Source organism: Schistocerca nitens, chromosome 4 (genome assembly GCF_023898315.1).
Source record: "Schistocerca nitens isolate TAMUIC-IGC-003100 chromosome 4, iqSchNite1.1, whole genome shotgun sequence".
NCBI classification, from domain to species: Eukaryota; Metazoa; Arthropoda; class Insecta; order Orthoptera; family Acrididae; genus Schistocerca; species Schistocerca nitens.
This window is the reverse complement of record NC_064617.1, coordinates 222272599-222291200: the sequence shown is the minus strand read 5'-3', so window position 1 is coordinate 222291200 and position 18602 is coordinate 222272599. Positions and strand designations below refer to the sequence as shown.

General features: G+C 39.3%; 1 protein-coding gene across 1 annotated transcript in view; it reads right to left on the bottom strand.

The window, feature by feature from the left end:
- The window catches only part of LOC126252221 (dynein beta chain, ciliary), a 769797-nt gene that overhangs the window by 373021 nt on the left and 378174 nt on the right, over positions 1 to 18602 (bottom strand). Inside the window, exons 37-38 of the mRNA XM_049953092.1 lie at positions 9447 to 9648; positions 6833 to 6901 (exon numbers count right to left, since the gene is read on the bottom strand). Coding sequence (XP_049809049.1) covers positions 6833 to 6901; positions 9447 to 9648 — 271 coding nt within the window. The remainder of the gene's footprint in view (positions 1 to 6832; positions 6902 to 9446; positions 9649 to 18602) is intronic.

Below are 18602 nucleotides of genomic sequence, written 5' to 3'. Positions count from 1 at the left end.
TCAACATCAATGTTACATATCTTGGACAAGTGTCTTTTACAAAATGCCATTTCTACTTGTGGGCTTTGCCATCACATGTGCAAAGAATGCATACTCCTTTGGGGTTGCAGTTGTTTGTACACAACACACACAGCTGAGATGGGCAGCAGCAGCCCATTTGTACTCACAACACATGTACAATGGGTAGGACTACTGGTCACAGCTCTATGAACGAAGTCCAAACCAAAGCAGCCATTCTAAATCATTGTGTGTGTTTGTCAGGTCTATTTTGATCTTAGTAACCTATATCTAAAATTGCTGATTTTGGATTATACATACTATTTTGTACTGTCGATGCTAACATCCAGGAAGTTTCTACATCCAGATCATTAAATTAGTATTTACATTAGAAATAACTGTAATTACATATTTTAACTCTAAAAACAAAAACCAAGGCAACAGCTCTCACAGTGCCATCCTTGTAACAACTGTGAGAGCAAAAGTATAATTTTAATGATAAAGCAGCCTTAACATGGAATCAAATGACAGGAATGGAAACAAATAGGAAGGAGTGTTTATCTTATGTAAATGAGCAAATCTATGGAAAATGAGATTTTAATGGCCTTTTAATGACTACGTCATTAGAGAGAGAGCAAGCTCAGCCTGGAGAAAGATGGGGAGGACCTATCTTGCGATTTGTTTATTATTGGATTATAAGCCCCCAGAAAAAGAAGCACTGTGGAGTTGCAAACCACATTGATATCTGTTAATGAACTGAAAGATCATCAGTCTACCAATTATCAAGTACTTACCTTTTTAATGGAGAGGAACTTAGTTCATTATTAGCTTATGGAGGCCTGTGTCATAGTTGCAAGAATTGTTACTGAAGATAATATGCAAGAGATCAGGTCATTATGAACAGGATGTCTTGTCCTGTTAACCTTTAAGTAGGACTGGTAAGGAAGAGTATGAAGTGCTAAGGGCTGAAGCTGAGGTTTATTTATTAAGAAAAGGTGAACACAACACAGAGGTAAGTCAACGAGCTCAAAAAATTATAAGGACCCAACGTAATGACTCTCATTTTAATAATGTTATTGAGATGGGGGAATTGGCTGCTGAACAAAATTAACACTGGCAGGTATTTCTCCATGAATCATAAAAATGTACCACTGAAAACAAAGAACAGTGGTGACTTTACATTTCTCACTGTCTTGTGAAAAGATTAGTCTGGTGGATATATGAATGATATGGACTTTTTGGGACTACAAAATGCATATGGTATTTGAGCAAGTTTTATTACTTTAAGAATTTAAAAGTCAGGATAAACCAAGTATAAGAAGCAGCAAATCTTGCCAGAAAGTAAAAACTAGTGTCTGTCCCAAGCAGTATTTAAAGTATTGCAGTAACTTATACAAAAAGGATTACGGGATTTAGTGGAAACTGAACTGAACTTACATGCAGTGAAGTATATCTTTGTGGTTCTGGAATGTTATCTGAAGTATGTTCAGCCCTATACTTTGAAAATAGTAACTGCACATAATCAGTTTGTCGATTTTCAAATCTTAGCAGAAAATTAATCAACAGTGGACCTCAATTTAGAAATGATCTGTAAGAGTTTGTGGGCTGGAATACAAATCAATATCAGCCCACATCCAGAACCTAAGCCCACTGAGAAAGTTTTGTGAGAAATAAGAAGACTGTACAGGATGTATTGCAGTAACAGAGACATAAGATGGAGTATAGTGGTGAAATATTTGGAAAAAAAATTACTGAGTTGCCTCATTTAGCACAGGATTCATGCCGATCGTAGTTCTAAGGAGGCCCACTATGGAAAAACCACTATTAAAAAATGTTTGTGTCCTTCCCACACTACAATGAAGATTGAGGTAAAGAAAGAAAACTAGAGAATGCAAGTTGTAGAGTAAAATCGCAAAATGAATAAGTTAAGGAACAAAATTTTGAAATAGGGGAGCTGATTTTAACCCTGGAGTGGGGTACACCTGTCACCCAGCAGTTTTACATTGTGAATATTTTTGTTATGTTTAAAGTTGCAGCGTTCCCATACTCAGTAACCTTCAAATGGGTGCATTGTTGAAGATTTAAAATTTTTATTAATCTGAATAAAATAACTATGTTAGTGATGTCAGATCCAAAGAAAAGAAGAGTGGATGGGTCTTCCGATGCTGAAGTGTGAATGAGGTGGCTCGAAGATGATGCAGAGAGTAATGAAAATGACGTATTTGATTCTGAAGAATCTGATTCAAATGAAGATGATCAACTAATGGAAAATGATCGTGATACTGAAACTGAACAATCTGCAGATGAATACGATAACAAGAACAGTGAGTAAGTATTTCCTATTATCTTGGGAAGGACAGTAAAACAAAATGGTCTAAGTCTTTTCCTAAAAGAAATGTGAGAACCAGGTCAGAGAATATAATAACTCATCTACCTGACCCCAAGATGCAAGCATCAGCAATACTTTCTGAAGATAAGTTACTGGATCTTTTCTTAGACAGCAGCATTTAGAAAATTATACTTAAGTGCACATATATTTATGTAATAAATTTGAAAATCGAATTTCAGAGACATAGAAATGCTAAACTCATTGATGAGACTTAAATAAGAGCACTTTTTGGCATACTCTACCTAATAGGAATCCTAAGAAGTTCTAAAAAAAACACTAACATGCTCTGGGATAACTCTAGAGGAAATGGCTTAGAATTCCGTTACCTAACTATGGGTGGAACAAGATTTAAATTTCTTCTGAGATATTTACGTTTTGATGATGTAAGGGACAGAAGTCTACTAAAAGAAACTGATAACTTAGCCCCAATTAGAGACATTTTTGAAAATGTTGTTCATAATTTTTCAAAACACTTTATTCCAAGTGAATATTTGACTGTCGATGACAGTTACTTTCTTTTCAGGGAAAATGCCAATTCAGACAGTACCTTCCCAAAAAGCACACCAAATATGCCATTAAGACATTTGCTTTGGTAGATGCTAAAACTGTCAATACATTCAACTGAGAAACTTATTCTGGCACACAGCCAGAGGGTCCTTTCAAGCACAGTAATTCTACAGATGTAGTAAGGAGATTAGTGGAACCTGTCAGTGGGACCCTCTGTAACATTACTGGTGACAGTTGGTTCAGCAGAATACCACTTGCTAAGAACCTACTAGAAGACCAGGGACTGACATACATTGAAGTGCTCCGGAAAAACAAGAAGGAAATCCCCAAGGACTTTTTACCTAATAAGCAATGACCTCAATATTCTTCTTTGTTTGGCTTCCAAGAGAATTGTGCGATAGTTTCATACTGCCCTAAAGTTAATCAAAATGTTCTCTCGATATCTACATTGCATCATTCTGATACCTCTGATAAAGATACAAGAGATTCACTGAAACCAGGAATTGTAACTTTTTACAAAATGACAAAGGTTGGAGTTGATTTACTTGATTAACTAATTCAAAAAGATGATGCGCCGCGAAACACTTGTAGGTGGTCTATGGTTGTTTTCCATAATTTATGTAATGTTTCTGCAGTAGACACACTGTCCATATACTGAGCAAATTCTAGAACACGTAAACCATTGAAAAGAACGGAGTTTCTGCAGACGTTGGCCAGGGAAGTGATGAAACCTCACAAATCTACTGTCCCTCAAATTCCCATTGAATTACGGCAGCGTGCACATGTTCTGCTGGGCACAAATTCAACAGTTACACCACAAAACAATCCCAGAGAAGGTCCAAAGAATGTTGCTATGAGTGTGAAAGGCAGAAAGACAAGTAAAAAAGGAGGGTGTGTCTGCCTCATTTGCATACCGTATGTGTTAACTGTCTCTGAAATAAATTATTGAAATATTTTTTTGGATATTTGTGTTTTATTTCAATCCCTATACACATACTAACATAGAAAAAGTAACTACAGAACATTTAATAATCATTTCAATGAGTAATTACGAAACACAAATGGGGGACCAGAGTCCCCCACACGCCTATCCCCATAACGATACAACATGCACCTACTGCAGGGTTAAAGAGGGTTCATTACAGAAGATCTCTGGAAGTTGGGAGGTGAACAAGTCCTTCCCTGTTCAAAGGATCCTGTCAGATCAGATCAATACCTCTGATAAAATCAGTAGTTCTTGCAGACTAATGGAGAAAATGGAATTCATCTATGTGATATAGAGTAAAATATTTCATAACATTGCTTGAATAAGGTAGTAGTAATTCATGAAAAGTCAGGGTTCATTATGTCTCTCTAACAAATCATCTGAAGTGACACATAAAGCAGAATGTGAATAGCTATTTTTTGTCTAAATAAGTAGATTATAATATTCGGCAAGGGAAACTTTCAGGAAACACAGTAGTCAAAAATGACATGCTAAGCAGAAGAGGTTTGTGATTACAGGGGAAAACCTTTAACTTTTTATATGGGGTTGAAAGAATTGTTCCAAAAGGGAAATTAATATGAGCCCATGTGCCTGCAAGTGCTACATGGACTGAACATCTAATGATGAATGCTCAGCAAAGTACCCTAGTTGAAGGTTTTGAAAGGCCAATACTGTGAAGCAAAACTGTGCTTCTGTTATTGTAGCCACTTGTGGAGTAATGCTGCAGAGAGACGTTTGCTAATGACTTTCTACCTGTCTAGAATGAACTGGGTTATTTCAGATACTGAAAGTGTAAATATCACTGTTACAAATAAGATCTGATTGTCACATGGTTATGAAGGTGACGGCTTCTCATAAATTTTATTTCTTGAAACTCATTAATTTATCATGTCTGCTATACAATTCAAGGATATTAATGGTCACCTAATAATGGGCATTCAATGATGAAAGGTTACAGGTAAATAAGCTGAGTTATCTAGCATATATTGAAATCAGCAATGCTACTAATGTTCCTTCATCTCAAGCATCACTGAATGAAAATACCACACAATATATTATCAGGACAGTTAATTCCTGATGATGGTGACAGAAGAAGCCACTGAAAGCCTGTGTATGAAAACAAATCTAATGCAGCAAGTAAACCAAGAAACAACTTGCCCAAGAATGTCTCCAAGAAAAACTACATTCTCATAATTACCTATTATGAAGAATGTCCTACCATTGATGGTAATCTAACAGCATCCTCTTCAGTGTAATCTGATATACTCTTCTTGTTTCTTCTCTTTCTACCACTCTTATGGTAACATTCCTGGAAGTTCCTCTATTAATTCATATGTTTGGATCATGTGAACTCTTCGCAGTTTTACTTACACCACATTAAAATAACTTGGTAGTCACCAAGTATGACAGGTTGCACTGGTGTCAAGAACAAGACATCAGATTCTTTCCAATAAGCATTAAGTTCCCACAAACTTCCTTAACTTATCCCTTAAATTTTGAGGGTGCAGCATCATAAACATTATTATTCCTTTACGTAATATCCTCACCTTATATTTTTCAGCAATCTTTAGAGAGAGCAGGCAAAAGCTACAGTATTTGTTCTGTCATTTTAAACCACAGAAAATACGAAATAAACTTGTTAGCTGCACCCCTGAAATTTAATGGATGAATTATTTTGCTACAAAAATATAAAGATAGACATAGCTGGACTTAATTTATATCTGTGTTTCTGCTCTGTCAGTCTTACCTTACTTTTGTTAAAACATTTTAGAAGTGTGATATGACACTTTTCTCCTCCTTGTAGGAGTATAGACTATGTTAGACATTGCAACAAATTAAAATTGTGTGCTGAACAAGTGGCAGCTGAGAAGGGATGGAGAGCAACAACAGAGATGTTGAAACTTCTGAGTCGGTTGATGAAGCATGCATGGGATGTAATATTAGTAGCCCATTGCCCTCAAAATACATGGATTGGGGCTTAGGTCCCTACTGAGCACACACTGTCACTGTATCACAAATGTTTTCTTCGAAGTCTTTAATTGTCTTCAGTTTATCTCTTTTAATTCTTTTTGCTATCTCTGTATTTTCTATTCCTTGTTTGTTGTTCTTTCTTTGGCCTGACATAGTGTTCATAAACTGTTTTTTCCTCTCTCGTTTCTTGATTCTTCTAGTTTACTTCAAAGTTTATGGCCTATAATCTTAATCATACATTCCTTGTTGCTTCTGATGTGAATCATTTTAACCAGGTACTTTTTATGAACTGAAGTCATGGATGATTTCACTATTCTTCTGATAAATGTATCTGTTTCTTAAATATTCCGGAAGATTTTCTCACTTTGTAAATCCCTTAGCTCAGAAAGTATACAAACCATGGGAAAAATCAGTCACATGAAAATATAGTAAATGTCTCCAAGCTATACACAATTTAAAAATATGAAAAAATATATATGTACCATTTATAATTAACATAATAAATCTTAATCAAGCAATGGAAATTCCAGGCTGGAATATCAATGATGTAGGGAAAAAATAGATTGCTACTTACCATAAGGTGACATGTTTAGTTGCATGCAGGCACAATTAAAAGACATTTACACACTAGTTTTTTGCCACAGCCTTCACTAGAAAAAGAGAGAGAAACATACCCACAAACTCATTCATTTACCCAAGTAAGCACACTTCATGCACACACGACTGCCATCTCTGGCATCTCGAACCAGAACGCAATTTTGGTCTGAGCTGCCGGAGATGGCAGTCGTGTGTGCATGAGGTGTGCTTGCTTGTGTGAATGAATGTAAGTTTATTTCTCTTTCTCTTTCTGATAAAGGTTGTGGACAAATGCTAATGTGTAAGTGTCTTTTAATTACACTTGTCCACAACTTAATGTAACATCTTTACTGTAAGTAGCAATCTACAATGAATCATAAGTTTGCTGAAAAATGCTGTGAACTAACCTTGGGGATATTGAAGTCTCTGAGGGCTCTCATCAAAACTTCTTCTTCAGGCCTACCAGGATCACCTCTCTGCAACACATACAAAAGTTTGTAAAAGCATCATAGATATACAAATTCAATGAAGGATAGTCCACAACACTGTGATAACTACTTGGATTTCAAAACATTATGTTATTATACAAGACAAAAACCAGACTCTCAATTCCTTAAACAACTCACTGACCACACATTACCCCCCCCCCCCCCCCCCTGACACACACACACACTTAATAAGTAATTGAGGTCCCAGTTCCCATCTATATTTAGATTTTCTGTGTGGTTCTCATGTACAGCACCCATTTGAGATGGTAAAAATCAATCTATGTGTTTGCCCTTATTCTGCATTTTCTGATGCAGCAAGTATCTCAGTGATTTGCTAAGCTGAGATTCCTTCTTTGAATAAAAGTCTGAATTAATATTTCTTGGATCTGATTCTGGATACATTAAAATTCTACTCATTTCAATGACCATAACAGTGGTGATTATTAAACAATCTTCTTCAACAGTTGCAGAGTAGAAGTAGTAACCAATGCAATTCCTGCTTCAATAACAGGGTAATTTCTATCATACTGGGTGGCCCACAGGAAATAGTACATTTTCAACTGCCCCCCTTCTAAGGTGTAGACGTGCTCATGCCATCTATTGCATCTAATCGGACCTACAAAGTATGCCATTCACTTCAGTACAGGACACTGGCCAGTACAAGTGTGTATTGAGGCAGTGGAGGAGTTCTTCTCATTTTCAGAGCATTACCGCTGTCCAACACACGATGTGCCTTGCTAGAGACAGCCATTTTCAGGCCCCAGACAAAAGAAAAATATCAAGATGGATAAAACAATGATGTGAGACAGGTTCTGTAGCCAATGTGCAGCATAAGAGATCTGAAATTACAATCTAAACACTGGAAAATATCCCATGAGTTCATGCAGTTATGTAACAAAGCCCACAGTGATCTATCCTCCATTACAGAACATTACAAATCCCTTCACATCTTTGTGAAGGATTGAGAAACAGGATTTCAAGTTTTGTTCTTATAAACTGCAAGGGGGCTTAACAATTGTGGCTGGGAGAAAAAGTGAGTAGGTGCATTTTCTGCATAACATTATTGGACAGACTTGACCAGGATAATGCTTTTCTGGCAAATCTTGTGATACGTGATGTGGCAAAATTTCGTCTGGATTGGTTTGTCAATAAACAAAACTTTTATATTAGTTGGACACAAACCAGGCAAAAGGTCATCATCTGTTGTGCTACTGGATAATCCATTAGCATTGCTGGACCATATTTTTTGGAAGACAAGAATGGCTGACCATTCACAGCTGTGTGGACACTACATTCTAAATGCAATACAGTTTCAGCAAGCCCCTAATTCAATGACTACACTGAGGTACTGCTTTCATATAGATTGCTCTCACCATTCAGTAATGTCCTATGATTGGTGATGTTACCCGTTCTTTGAACCCATGGTTTTTCCGAGGGGTCATCTCAACAACAAAGTTTCTTCACAGCAATTCTACAATACTGATCAGAAGAAAGCTACAATCTAGAAAGAGATAGAGGGCATTCCTCAAGAAATGATTGAGAACTTGATGAGGAGCTTCAGTGAAAGTCTTCAGCAATGCACTTCAAATGATGGTAGCCATTTGTATGATGTGATCTTTTAGAAACAGAACAGTGTTTGGCATTTCAGTATTTTTACTGTGTGTACAACAGTTATCTATAAATTATATTGTTGTCAACAATCCTAAACCCTACAATAATCTAGTAAAAATGTAATAAATCCCATGAGCCATCCTGTGTTATCTGAGGTGCATTACTAGAGGCTTCGTGAAACAATCAAACTGCCTATGACTTGCAGTGGTCATCTTATAGGATGTGGTAAGCTGGGCACTCCAGCCTACCAATGTTAGGCATAATGGCCAAGTTCCTTGATCTGCTAAATATTATCTATGGATGATGCCTCAATACCATTATCTCATGAGGACTCATATGTCTCCATTTCTATATCTTTGCATGGTGTGGATATAGAACGTTCAGTCTATTGCCCCTCATCCTTTTTATCACTACAACATGTCTTGCATCAGATTCATAGTTAAAAACATGTTTGAAATTTTGCAGTTTAATGTAATGTGAGTAAAAACCGATATGCATAAAAATCAAAGGTGAGTGCTTACATAAGCTCTAAATTCTTGTTATGTTTAATGGTAATAGGAGCAGCACCTGTATTAAAACATTGATTTACCTGTCTGCCACAAAAAAGACAATGTCATAGGCATGTGCATTTTGCTGTCTGTGTAGTTGTGTGTGTGAATGCATGTACTTTTGCTAGAGAAAGAGCAAGAGCTCGAAAGTTAATGTGAATACTGTTTTTTGTCATGTGTTTCTATGTGCAACACATCAGTCAGCTGTGAGTGAGTGGTTGTCTTTCCATTATTGTGCATATCATTCCATCCAGGAATAACTGTTACACAAAAAAGGCTGTTAAAAACACTAATCATTATAGATAACTTAATATATGAACTCATAAAAACATTGAGGAAGCATAATTTACTTACATACACCAAAAATAACCTACCTTTAGGGAGCCGGCAACAACAAGCACTGATTTAATTGCGCGAAGACCCCAGTCATAGTGATCCTGCTTAGAAAGAAGTTCTTTACATAGAGTGTACAATGTAATAAACTTTCGAGCTAGTACACGGGCATCCTGGAACCCTTCTGCTACAAGCATTATTTCACAGATCAGCTCAAAGTCAGGAACCACCATTGCACAGGGTCTGCAACAAAAAAATCAGAAAATAAATAACAGGTGCTTCAATAAACTCTAACTTTTGTTCACAAGTTTCATACATATAATTTCAGTTAAGAAGAAATTTACATAGCATCATTCTGTAACTCAGTGGCTCAATGACAGAAGGCCCATTCCAACCTATGATCAAAAATAAGTTTCACACACAGCACTCATCCTGAATCTGCCTGCAAACAGTTTACAGAATATCATGACTGTGTCTCTTTCTGCTGGTTACAGTTTGTCTTTAAGTACATGATTCCGAAGTTACCACACCTGAGTGTAGAAAGGGCTCACCCCAAACTAGAGCTCTAATTGGCATTGTTGCAGTGGCAAAACATAACTTGTGTTATTCTGGTAGTGAGTGAAGTAGGTCGGATTTACCAAGTGTTCAAGCTAATGTAACTAGTATTACTAGCAACAGAAACAAATCCTTGCACAACTGCCAGGACATACATTTCTTCCATGTGAAGCAGTAGTTGCTACAGTTGACAAGTTTGAAAGGAGAACACAAGACTTATATATGTTTGAAAAATAAGCTGAAATCATAAAGGAGAGTAGGGTAAGGAATCCATAGAGACACAGCAGAATGAGTACCAAGGTTTTTAAAGACACTGCTAATCTAAATAAAATATTAGTAAAAGGAAATGTGTCACTAAATAAACAGAAAGTGTGCATTGGGCAGATGTCACTGTTTTGATTTGCAGACATGAATGTGCAACATAAGTGGAATTTTCTTTCAGTGACAGAGAAAAAAGCAACTCTGCATGTAGAAAAAGGGAAATATCCTCTCTTCTGTGATGTTATCTTTCCAATGAAACACCCTCAAGGTGCAGGCCGATTAAACAGTCAATCTATCATGAAATTATTTTCATCATTAAATTCATAGCTTCTGTATATTAAGCACTCTACAGAAATTTCAAAAGCAGAATCTGAAAAAAACTTCTAAGTCTAACATTTAGGATGTTGATAAATTAAGCAGTAAAGGTAACAAGTCAGCAAACAGCAGATGTACTGCTGGGAGGATAATGATGGGGTCATCAACTTTTAGGAAACATAGACCCCGGAATTCTACAGAGGACAGGTTTGGGTCATGTTATAGGGACCTAAGGAAGGATCGTGAAGCAATGCTGGATGTGAGGAATTCTTTGAAGGCTTATAAGGGATGATTCTGAGGTAGTGGTGGTGGATCAAGTTGGGATCATAGTCTGAACTATTCAAGATAGGGTTCAATGTCAAGTCTGCTGTTGGAAATGTTTTGGAATTGGGTTGCAAATTAATATTTCCAATTGATATTATGTGTGAAGGAAAGTAAGTCCCTCACCAAAGCAGTATGATCAAATGCAGATTTAGTGCTGAAAGATAAGCGAGCGTCTGCCACTCTTTGGTGTGACATCATAAGCGTGTGACTACGTGTGAGATCGCTCTCTAAGTTTTCATCTATTTTTAGGTTTCAGATATATATTTTAACGGTTTTTGTGATAATATTTACTATATAAGTGACTTATTAGTGGTTTCTTCATTCACCTCTGCCTTTCTTGTGTTGTGACCTGATATTTGTGTGTGTTTTGTATCGAGCAACTTAACCTCTTACCCGTGATTACATTCCGCGCTGACCAGTTGCAGCTGTAGCGGCACATCGAAAGCTAAGTACTAATTAATTGTTTGTGTATAGTAGTTTATTTAGGAACTTTAGTGGTCTTCAATCAGTGTTCTTGGTGTTTTCCGGTGAAATAACTTCAGAAGAAATTTTTGCAAACTGCTTTCAGTTTCGTTACTGTGTCATTAGACGTTTGATTTTCTTTCTGTGTTAGTATTTTGTTGTATTCTCATTTGTTGTTGATTAATACTGTCAATAATAGTAGTTACTTCCCTTGTAGAGCAAGTTTGTGATTATTGTAGTCAGTTTTTAACATCTTCTTATTGTAGTAGCGGAACTTAGACAAAGTTGTTTTCTTGTTTCAATAACTGTAAAATTTTACCATGAGTGAGAAGTGTGGGCTTTGCCGTAGGTTTGTGAGTAGTGGATTGCGGTGTGAGACTTGTTCGAAGTATTTTCACTGGGGGGGAATGCAGTGGGGAAGCCAGTGGGCATTCTGGTGAGATCCTCTCCTGGAACTGCAGGTTATGTAGCAAGAGTAAGTTGATAGAGGAGCAGGAGTGTAAGATCTGTGCCCTTCAGGTGCAGCTGAAAAATGCACAGGAGGAGCTAGATAGGATGAGGAGGGAGAAGGGTGTTGGGGAATGGGAGCTGGCTGTTGGCAAGAGATCTGCTAGGAGAAGGAGATTTTCAGATAGTTTTACTATTGGTGTTTGTAGTAGATATGACCAACTGTCAGAGTCTAGTGGAGAGAAATCTCTAGTAGCTGTAGATCAGGAAGTACGCAGCAGACCTCAGCAGTTACGGTGGCTAGGACAGTTGCAAAGTCTAAGAGAAAGAAGAAGGTTCTGCTGTTAGGTAGTTCTCATGGTAGAGGTGTAGGCCAGCAGTTGCAGGAGGTTTTGGGGAGTGAGTACCAGGTCACCAGCATTGTGAAGCCTAATGCATGATTGGCTCAGGTGACTGTTAACATAGGGGGGTTATGTAGGGATTTTACTAAAGAGGATCAGGTAGTGATTGTGGGTGGGGCTGGTAATAGTATTGATAGGGATGGGGAGTATGACATAGATGGTGACCTGGAAAAGATAGCCACTCAGACTGGCAACACGAATGTGCATTTCGTGGAACTGTTTCAGCGTCACGATCGGCCTCATCTTAATACAGTCGTCAGGCGTAATAACATGAGACTTGGGGGTGCGCTGATGACAGAAGGCATGAGCCACATTTCAGTGGTGTCGGTGGAGTCTATCAGCAGGACGGGTTTCACTAGACATGGCCTCCACCTCAACAGGTATGGAAAGGGGAGGTTGGCAAAGCTTATAGGTGACGGCATAGGTGGGGGTGGTGGGATCACTCATGGGAAAATTCCGGTAGTTGTGGGTGTTAGAGCTGTACCTTTTTTAGATTGAAGTCAGCTGATAGGTATTCCTGCTTAAGGGAAGTCTCTCTAACAAAGAAACCACTTTCAACAAAGCTTAGGTATCCAATGAATGAGGGAATTAGTATATTTCATCAAAATATACAAGGTATTAGAGATAAATTTAGTGAACTGCTTATAGATGTTGACTCTGAAATTATTGGTATATCTGAACACTTCTTAAATAAGGAGATAATTCAGAGGCTTCCTTTACCAGGATACAGGTTGGCTGGCAGCTTTTCTAGGAGCTCTTTGCGGTGTGGGGGAGTAGCCATGTATGTGAAAAACGGTATCCCATTTGAGTCAGGTATGGAAACAACTGTTGTTTCAAAGTACTGCACTGAAAAGGTGTTTGAATGTTGTGCAGGTGTGGTTAAATTTAATGGAGCTAAACTTCTTACTGTTGTTATTTATAGATCCCCAGACTCCGATTTCACAACATTTTTGCTAAAGCTCGAGGAGGTTCTTGGTTCACTTTATAGGAAATACAAAAAGTTAGTTATATGTGGTGACTTAAATATTAATTGTATAAGTGATTGTGCAAGGAAAATGATGCTGGTAGACCTCCTTAGTTCATATAATCTTATGCAAACCGTATTCTTTCCACTGAGAGTGCAAGGGAACAGTAGAACAACCATAGACAATATTTTTGGTCATTGCTCATTACTAGAAGGGCATTCTGTTAGCAAAAAGGTGAATGGCCTTTCAGATCATGATGCACAAATTTTAAGTCTAAAAGATTTTTGTCCTGCAACACATGTTAAATATAGTTACCAACTTTTTAGGAAAGCTGATCCAGTTGCTGTAGAGACTTTTGTAAACCTTATCAAGGAACAAGAGTGGCAAGATGTTTATAGTGCTGATACAGTAGACAATAAATATAATGCTTTCCTCAAGACTTTTCTCGTGTTCTTTGAAAGTTTCTTTCCATTAGAACGTTCAAAACAGGGTACTGGCACAAACAGGCAGCCTGAGTGGCTGACTAAAGGGATAAGAATATCTTGTAGAACGAAGTGGCAATTATATCAAAACGTTAGAAACAGTCACAATCTAAATGCAGCAGCCCATTACAAACAGTATTGTAAGGTGCTTAAAAAAGTTATTAGGAAGGCAAAAAGTATATGGTATGCAGATAGAATAGCTTAGACTCAGGATAAAATTAAAACCATATGGTCAGTCGTAAAGGAAGTGGCTGGTCTGCAGAGACAGGTCGAGGATATAGAATCAGTGCGTAGTGGGAATGTCCGTGTTACTGATAAGTCACATATATGTACAGTATTTAATAATCACCTTCTGAATATAGCAGATGAACTAAATAGAAACCTAATCCCAACAGGGAATCATATAGCGCTTGTAGTAAAAAGTGTTCTGAGACTGTTACCTGAAATGCTCCTCCATGATACTGACAAGAGGGAGATTGAGTTAATAATTAAATCACTAAAGACCAAGAACTCTCATGGATATGACGGGGTATCTAACAGAATACTGAAGTATTGTTCCATGTATGTTAGCCCAGTACTTAGCCATATCTGTAACTTTTCCTTTAGGAGTGGTCGGTTTCCTGACCGATTAAAGTACTCGGTAGTGAAGCCACTTTATAAAAAGGGAGACAGGGATAATGTTGACAATTATAGACCTATTTCTATGCCATCAGTGTTTGCTAAAGTTAATGAGAGGGTTGTATATACAAGGTTACTGGAGCATTTAAATTCACATAATTTGCTGTCAAATGTACAGTTTGGTTTTAGAAATGGCTTAACAACTGAAAATGCTATAGTCTCTTTTCTCTGTGAGGTTTTGGATGGATTAAATAAAAGGTTGCGAATGTTAGGTGTTTTCTTTTATTTAACGAAGGCTTTTGACTGTGTTGACCACAAAATATTACTGCAGAAGTTGGACCAGTATGGAGTAAGGGGAGTAGCTTACAATTGGTTCACCTCTTACTTTAAGAACAGAAAGCAGAAGGTAATTCTCCGCAGTTCGAGAGTGGTAGTGATGTTCAGTCCCAATGGTGCACTGTTAAATGGGGCGTTCCCCAAGGGTCGGTGCTGGGGCCACTCCTGTTTCTTATTTATATAAATGATATGCCTTCTAGTATTACAGGTGATTCAAAAATATTTCTGTTTGCTGATGACACCAGCTTGGTAGTGAAGGATTTTGTGTGTAATATTGAAACATTATGAAATAATGTAGTTCATGAAATAAGTTCGTGGCTTGTGGAAAATAATTTGATGCTAAATCACAGTAAGACTCAGTTTTTACAGTTTCTAACTCACAATTCAACAAGAACTGATATTTTAATTAGACAGAATGGGTATATTATAAGCGAGACGGGACAGTTCAATTTCCTAGGCGTTCAGATAGATAGTAAGCTGTTGTGGAAAGCCCATGTTCAGGATCTTGTTCAGAAACTAAATGCCGCTTTATTTACCATTAGAACAGTATCTGAAATAAGTGACATTTCAACACGAAAAGTAGTCTACTTCGCATATTTTCATACACTTATGTCATATGGTATTATTTTTTGGGGTAATTCTTCTGATTCAAAAAGGGTATTTTTGGCTAAAAACGGGCTGTTCAAGATATGTGTGGTGTAAGTTCGAAAACCTTTTGTCGTCCCCTATTTAATAGTCTGGGACTTTTGACATTGCCCTCACAGTATATATTTTCTTTAATGTCGTTTTCTGTTAGCAATATTAGCTTATTCACAAGAGTTAGCAGCCGTCACTCAGTTAATACGAGGCAGAAATCAAATCTGTATGTGGAATGCACGGGCTGCTCAAGATATGTGAGGTGTAAGTTCGAAAACCTTTTGTCGTCCCCTATTTAATAGTCTGGGACTTTTGACATTGCCCTCACACTATATATTTTCTTTAATGTCGTTTGTTGTTAGCAATATTAGCTTATTCACAAGAGTTAGCAGCCGTTACTCAGTTAATACGAGGCAGAAATCAAATCTGTATGTGGAATGCACTTCCTTGACTCTTGTGCAGAAAGGAGTGCAGTATTCTGCTGCATCCATTTTCAATAAGCTACCACAAGAACTCAAAAATCTTAGCAGTAGCCCAAACACTTTTAAGTCCAAACTGAAGAGTTTCCTCATGGCTCACTCCTCCTATTCTGTCGAGGAGCTCCTGGAAGAGCTAAAAAATTAAGCAAATTCCAGTGTTACATTCTTGATTTTCTTTATTTAAACTACCGACTTGTCCCCTGAATATGTTTCTTATACACTCCTGGAAATGGAAAAAAGAACACATTGACACCGGTGTGTCAGACCCACCATACTTGCTCCGGACACTGCGAGAGGGCTGTACAAGCAATGATCACACGCACGGCACAGCGGACACACCAGGACCCGCGGTGTTGGCCGTCGAATGGCACTAGCTGCGCAGCATTTGTGCACCGCCGCCGCCAGTGTCAGCCAGTTTGCCGTGGCATACGGAGCTCCATCGCAGTCTTTAACACTGGTAGCATGCCGCGACAGCGTGGACGTGAACCGTATGTGCAGTTGACGGACTTTGAGCGAGGGCGTATAGTGGGCATGCGGGAGGCCGGGTGGACATACCGCCGAATTGCTCAACACGTGGGGCGTGAGGTCTCCACAGTACATCGATGTTGTCGCCAGTGGTCGGCGGAAGGTGCACGTGCCCGTCGACCTGGGACCGGACCGCAGCGACGCACGGATGCACGCCAAGACCGTAGGATCCTACGCAGTGCCGTAGGGGACCGCACCGCCACTTCCCAGCAAATTAGGGACACTGTTGCTCCTGGGGTATCGGCGAGGACCATTCGCAACCGTCTCCATGAAGCTGGGCTACGGTCCCGCACACCGTTAGGCCATCTCCCGCTCACGCCCCAACATCGTGCAGCCCGCCTCCAGTGGTGTCGCGACAGGCGTGAATGGAGGGACGAATGGAGACGTGTCGTCTTCAGCGATGAGAGTCGCTTCTGCCTTGGTGCCAATGATGGTCGTATGCGTGTTTGGCGCCGTGCAGGTGAGCGCCACAATCAGGACTGCATACGACCGAGGCACACAGGGCCAACACCCGGCATCATGGTGTGGGGAGCGATCTCCTACACTGGCCGTACACCACTGGTGATCGTCGAGGGGACACTGAATAGTGCATGGTACATCCAAACCGTCATCGAACCCATCGTCCTACCATTCCTAGACCGGCAAGGGAACTTGCTGTTCCAACAGGACAATGCACGTTCGCATGTATCCCGTGCCACCCAACGTGCTCTAGAAGGTGTAAGTCAACTACCCTGGCCAGCAAGATCTCCGGATCTGTCCCCCATTGAGCATGTTTGGGACTGGATGAAGCGTCGTCTCACGCGGTCTGCACGTCCAGCACGAACGCTGGTCCAACTGAGGCGCCAGGTGGAAATGGCATGGCAAGCCGTTCCACAGGACTACATCCAGCATCTCTACGATCGTCTCCATGGGAGAATAGCAGCCTGCATTGCTGCGAAAGGTGGATATACACTGTACTAGTGCCGACATTGTGCATGCTCTGTTGCCTGTGTCTATGTGCCTGTGGTTCTGTCAGTGTGATCATGTGATGTACCTGACCCCAGGAATGTGTCAATAAAGTTTCCCCTTCCTGGGACAATGAATTCATGGTGTTCTTATTTCAATTTCCAGGAGTGTATTTCATTTTATCTGTTTCTACTATCTACAACTGAATATGTTTCTTATATTTCATTTTATCTGTTTCTACAATCGTGTTATAATTTCATGTATTGACTCGTTCCAAGACCATGGAGACTTCTCTTTAATGTGGTCCCAAGGAACAATAAATAAATAAATAAATAAGAGTGAGGCCCTCAGACAATACAGATAATTCAGGAGGGGAGAGTTCTTCAGATGAGAGGTTAAGGACACTACTGTTGGGTCTGGTTCTTGGGATTATGTGTTATTCTTGGTCTGGGAGGCAGTGGTGCAGGTTGTGGTATGTTTAGGAGGTTGGCCAAGCTTGGTTTGTAGGATAGGAGTAGTGGCTGATGGTGTGGCTGTTTAGGGAGTTGGAGAGGGACAGGAAGGGAAATAGCACTGTTCAGATAGTTTAGGAGAAGGTGTGATAGTTTTTTGAGGTGAAGTCTGGCATGTTTCTGAAGTTTGAAGTTGGCTTGGCAGATTACACCATTTGAGGAAACATGAGGGGCAGATAAATGTAGGATCTTGTAAAAGGAGAGAAGTCTGATTGAGTGAAAATTTGCTGATGATGCATACAGATCACAGATTAAATGGGTAAGAGCACGAGATTACTGTATTTGCAACTGTATAAGAGACTGGTGTAGGGTAGGATTGCATGCAGAAAGATGGACTTTCAATGTTCGGCCTTCACGACCCTTCCTCAGGTCCCTACAATATGGCCCTAACCTGTCTCTTGCAGAACTCCAAGATCTTCATTCCCTAAAAGCTGATGACTCCATCATCATCCTCCCAGCAGACAAAGGATCTATCACTATAGGACTTGACTGAAAGGAGTATGATAGTAAAGGTCTATGCCAGCTGTCTGACACCTCTACAAACAGCATCTACCATCAAGATCCCATCCCTGTGATTCAAACTGACTTGCAGTCCCTTCTTAAAACCTCAGGCACCTCACAAGACTAACACCTCAATCCATAGAACTTCTCACTCCACCCAAACTAGGCACCCCCACCTTTTACCTTCTTCCTAACTTTCCGAAACCCAGTCATCCTGGCCGTCCCATAGTTACTGGCTTCAAAGCATCCACCAAATGTATATCTGCCTTAGCTGATCAACACCTGCAACCCATAGAACAAAAGATTCCCCTCCTACATAAAATATACCAACCATTTCCTAGATCGTCTGAAATCCGTGCCCATCCTGCACCCACCATACACCTTGCTTGTCACCATTGGTGCCACCTCCCTCTATACCAACATCCCCCACATG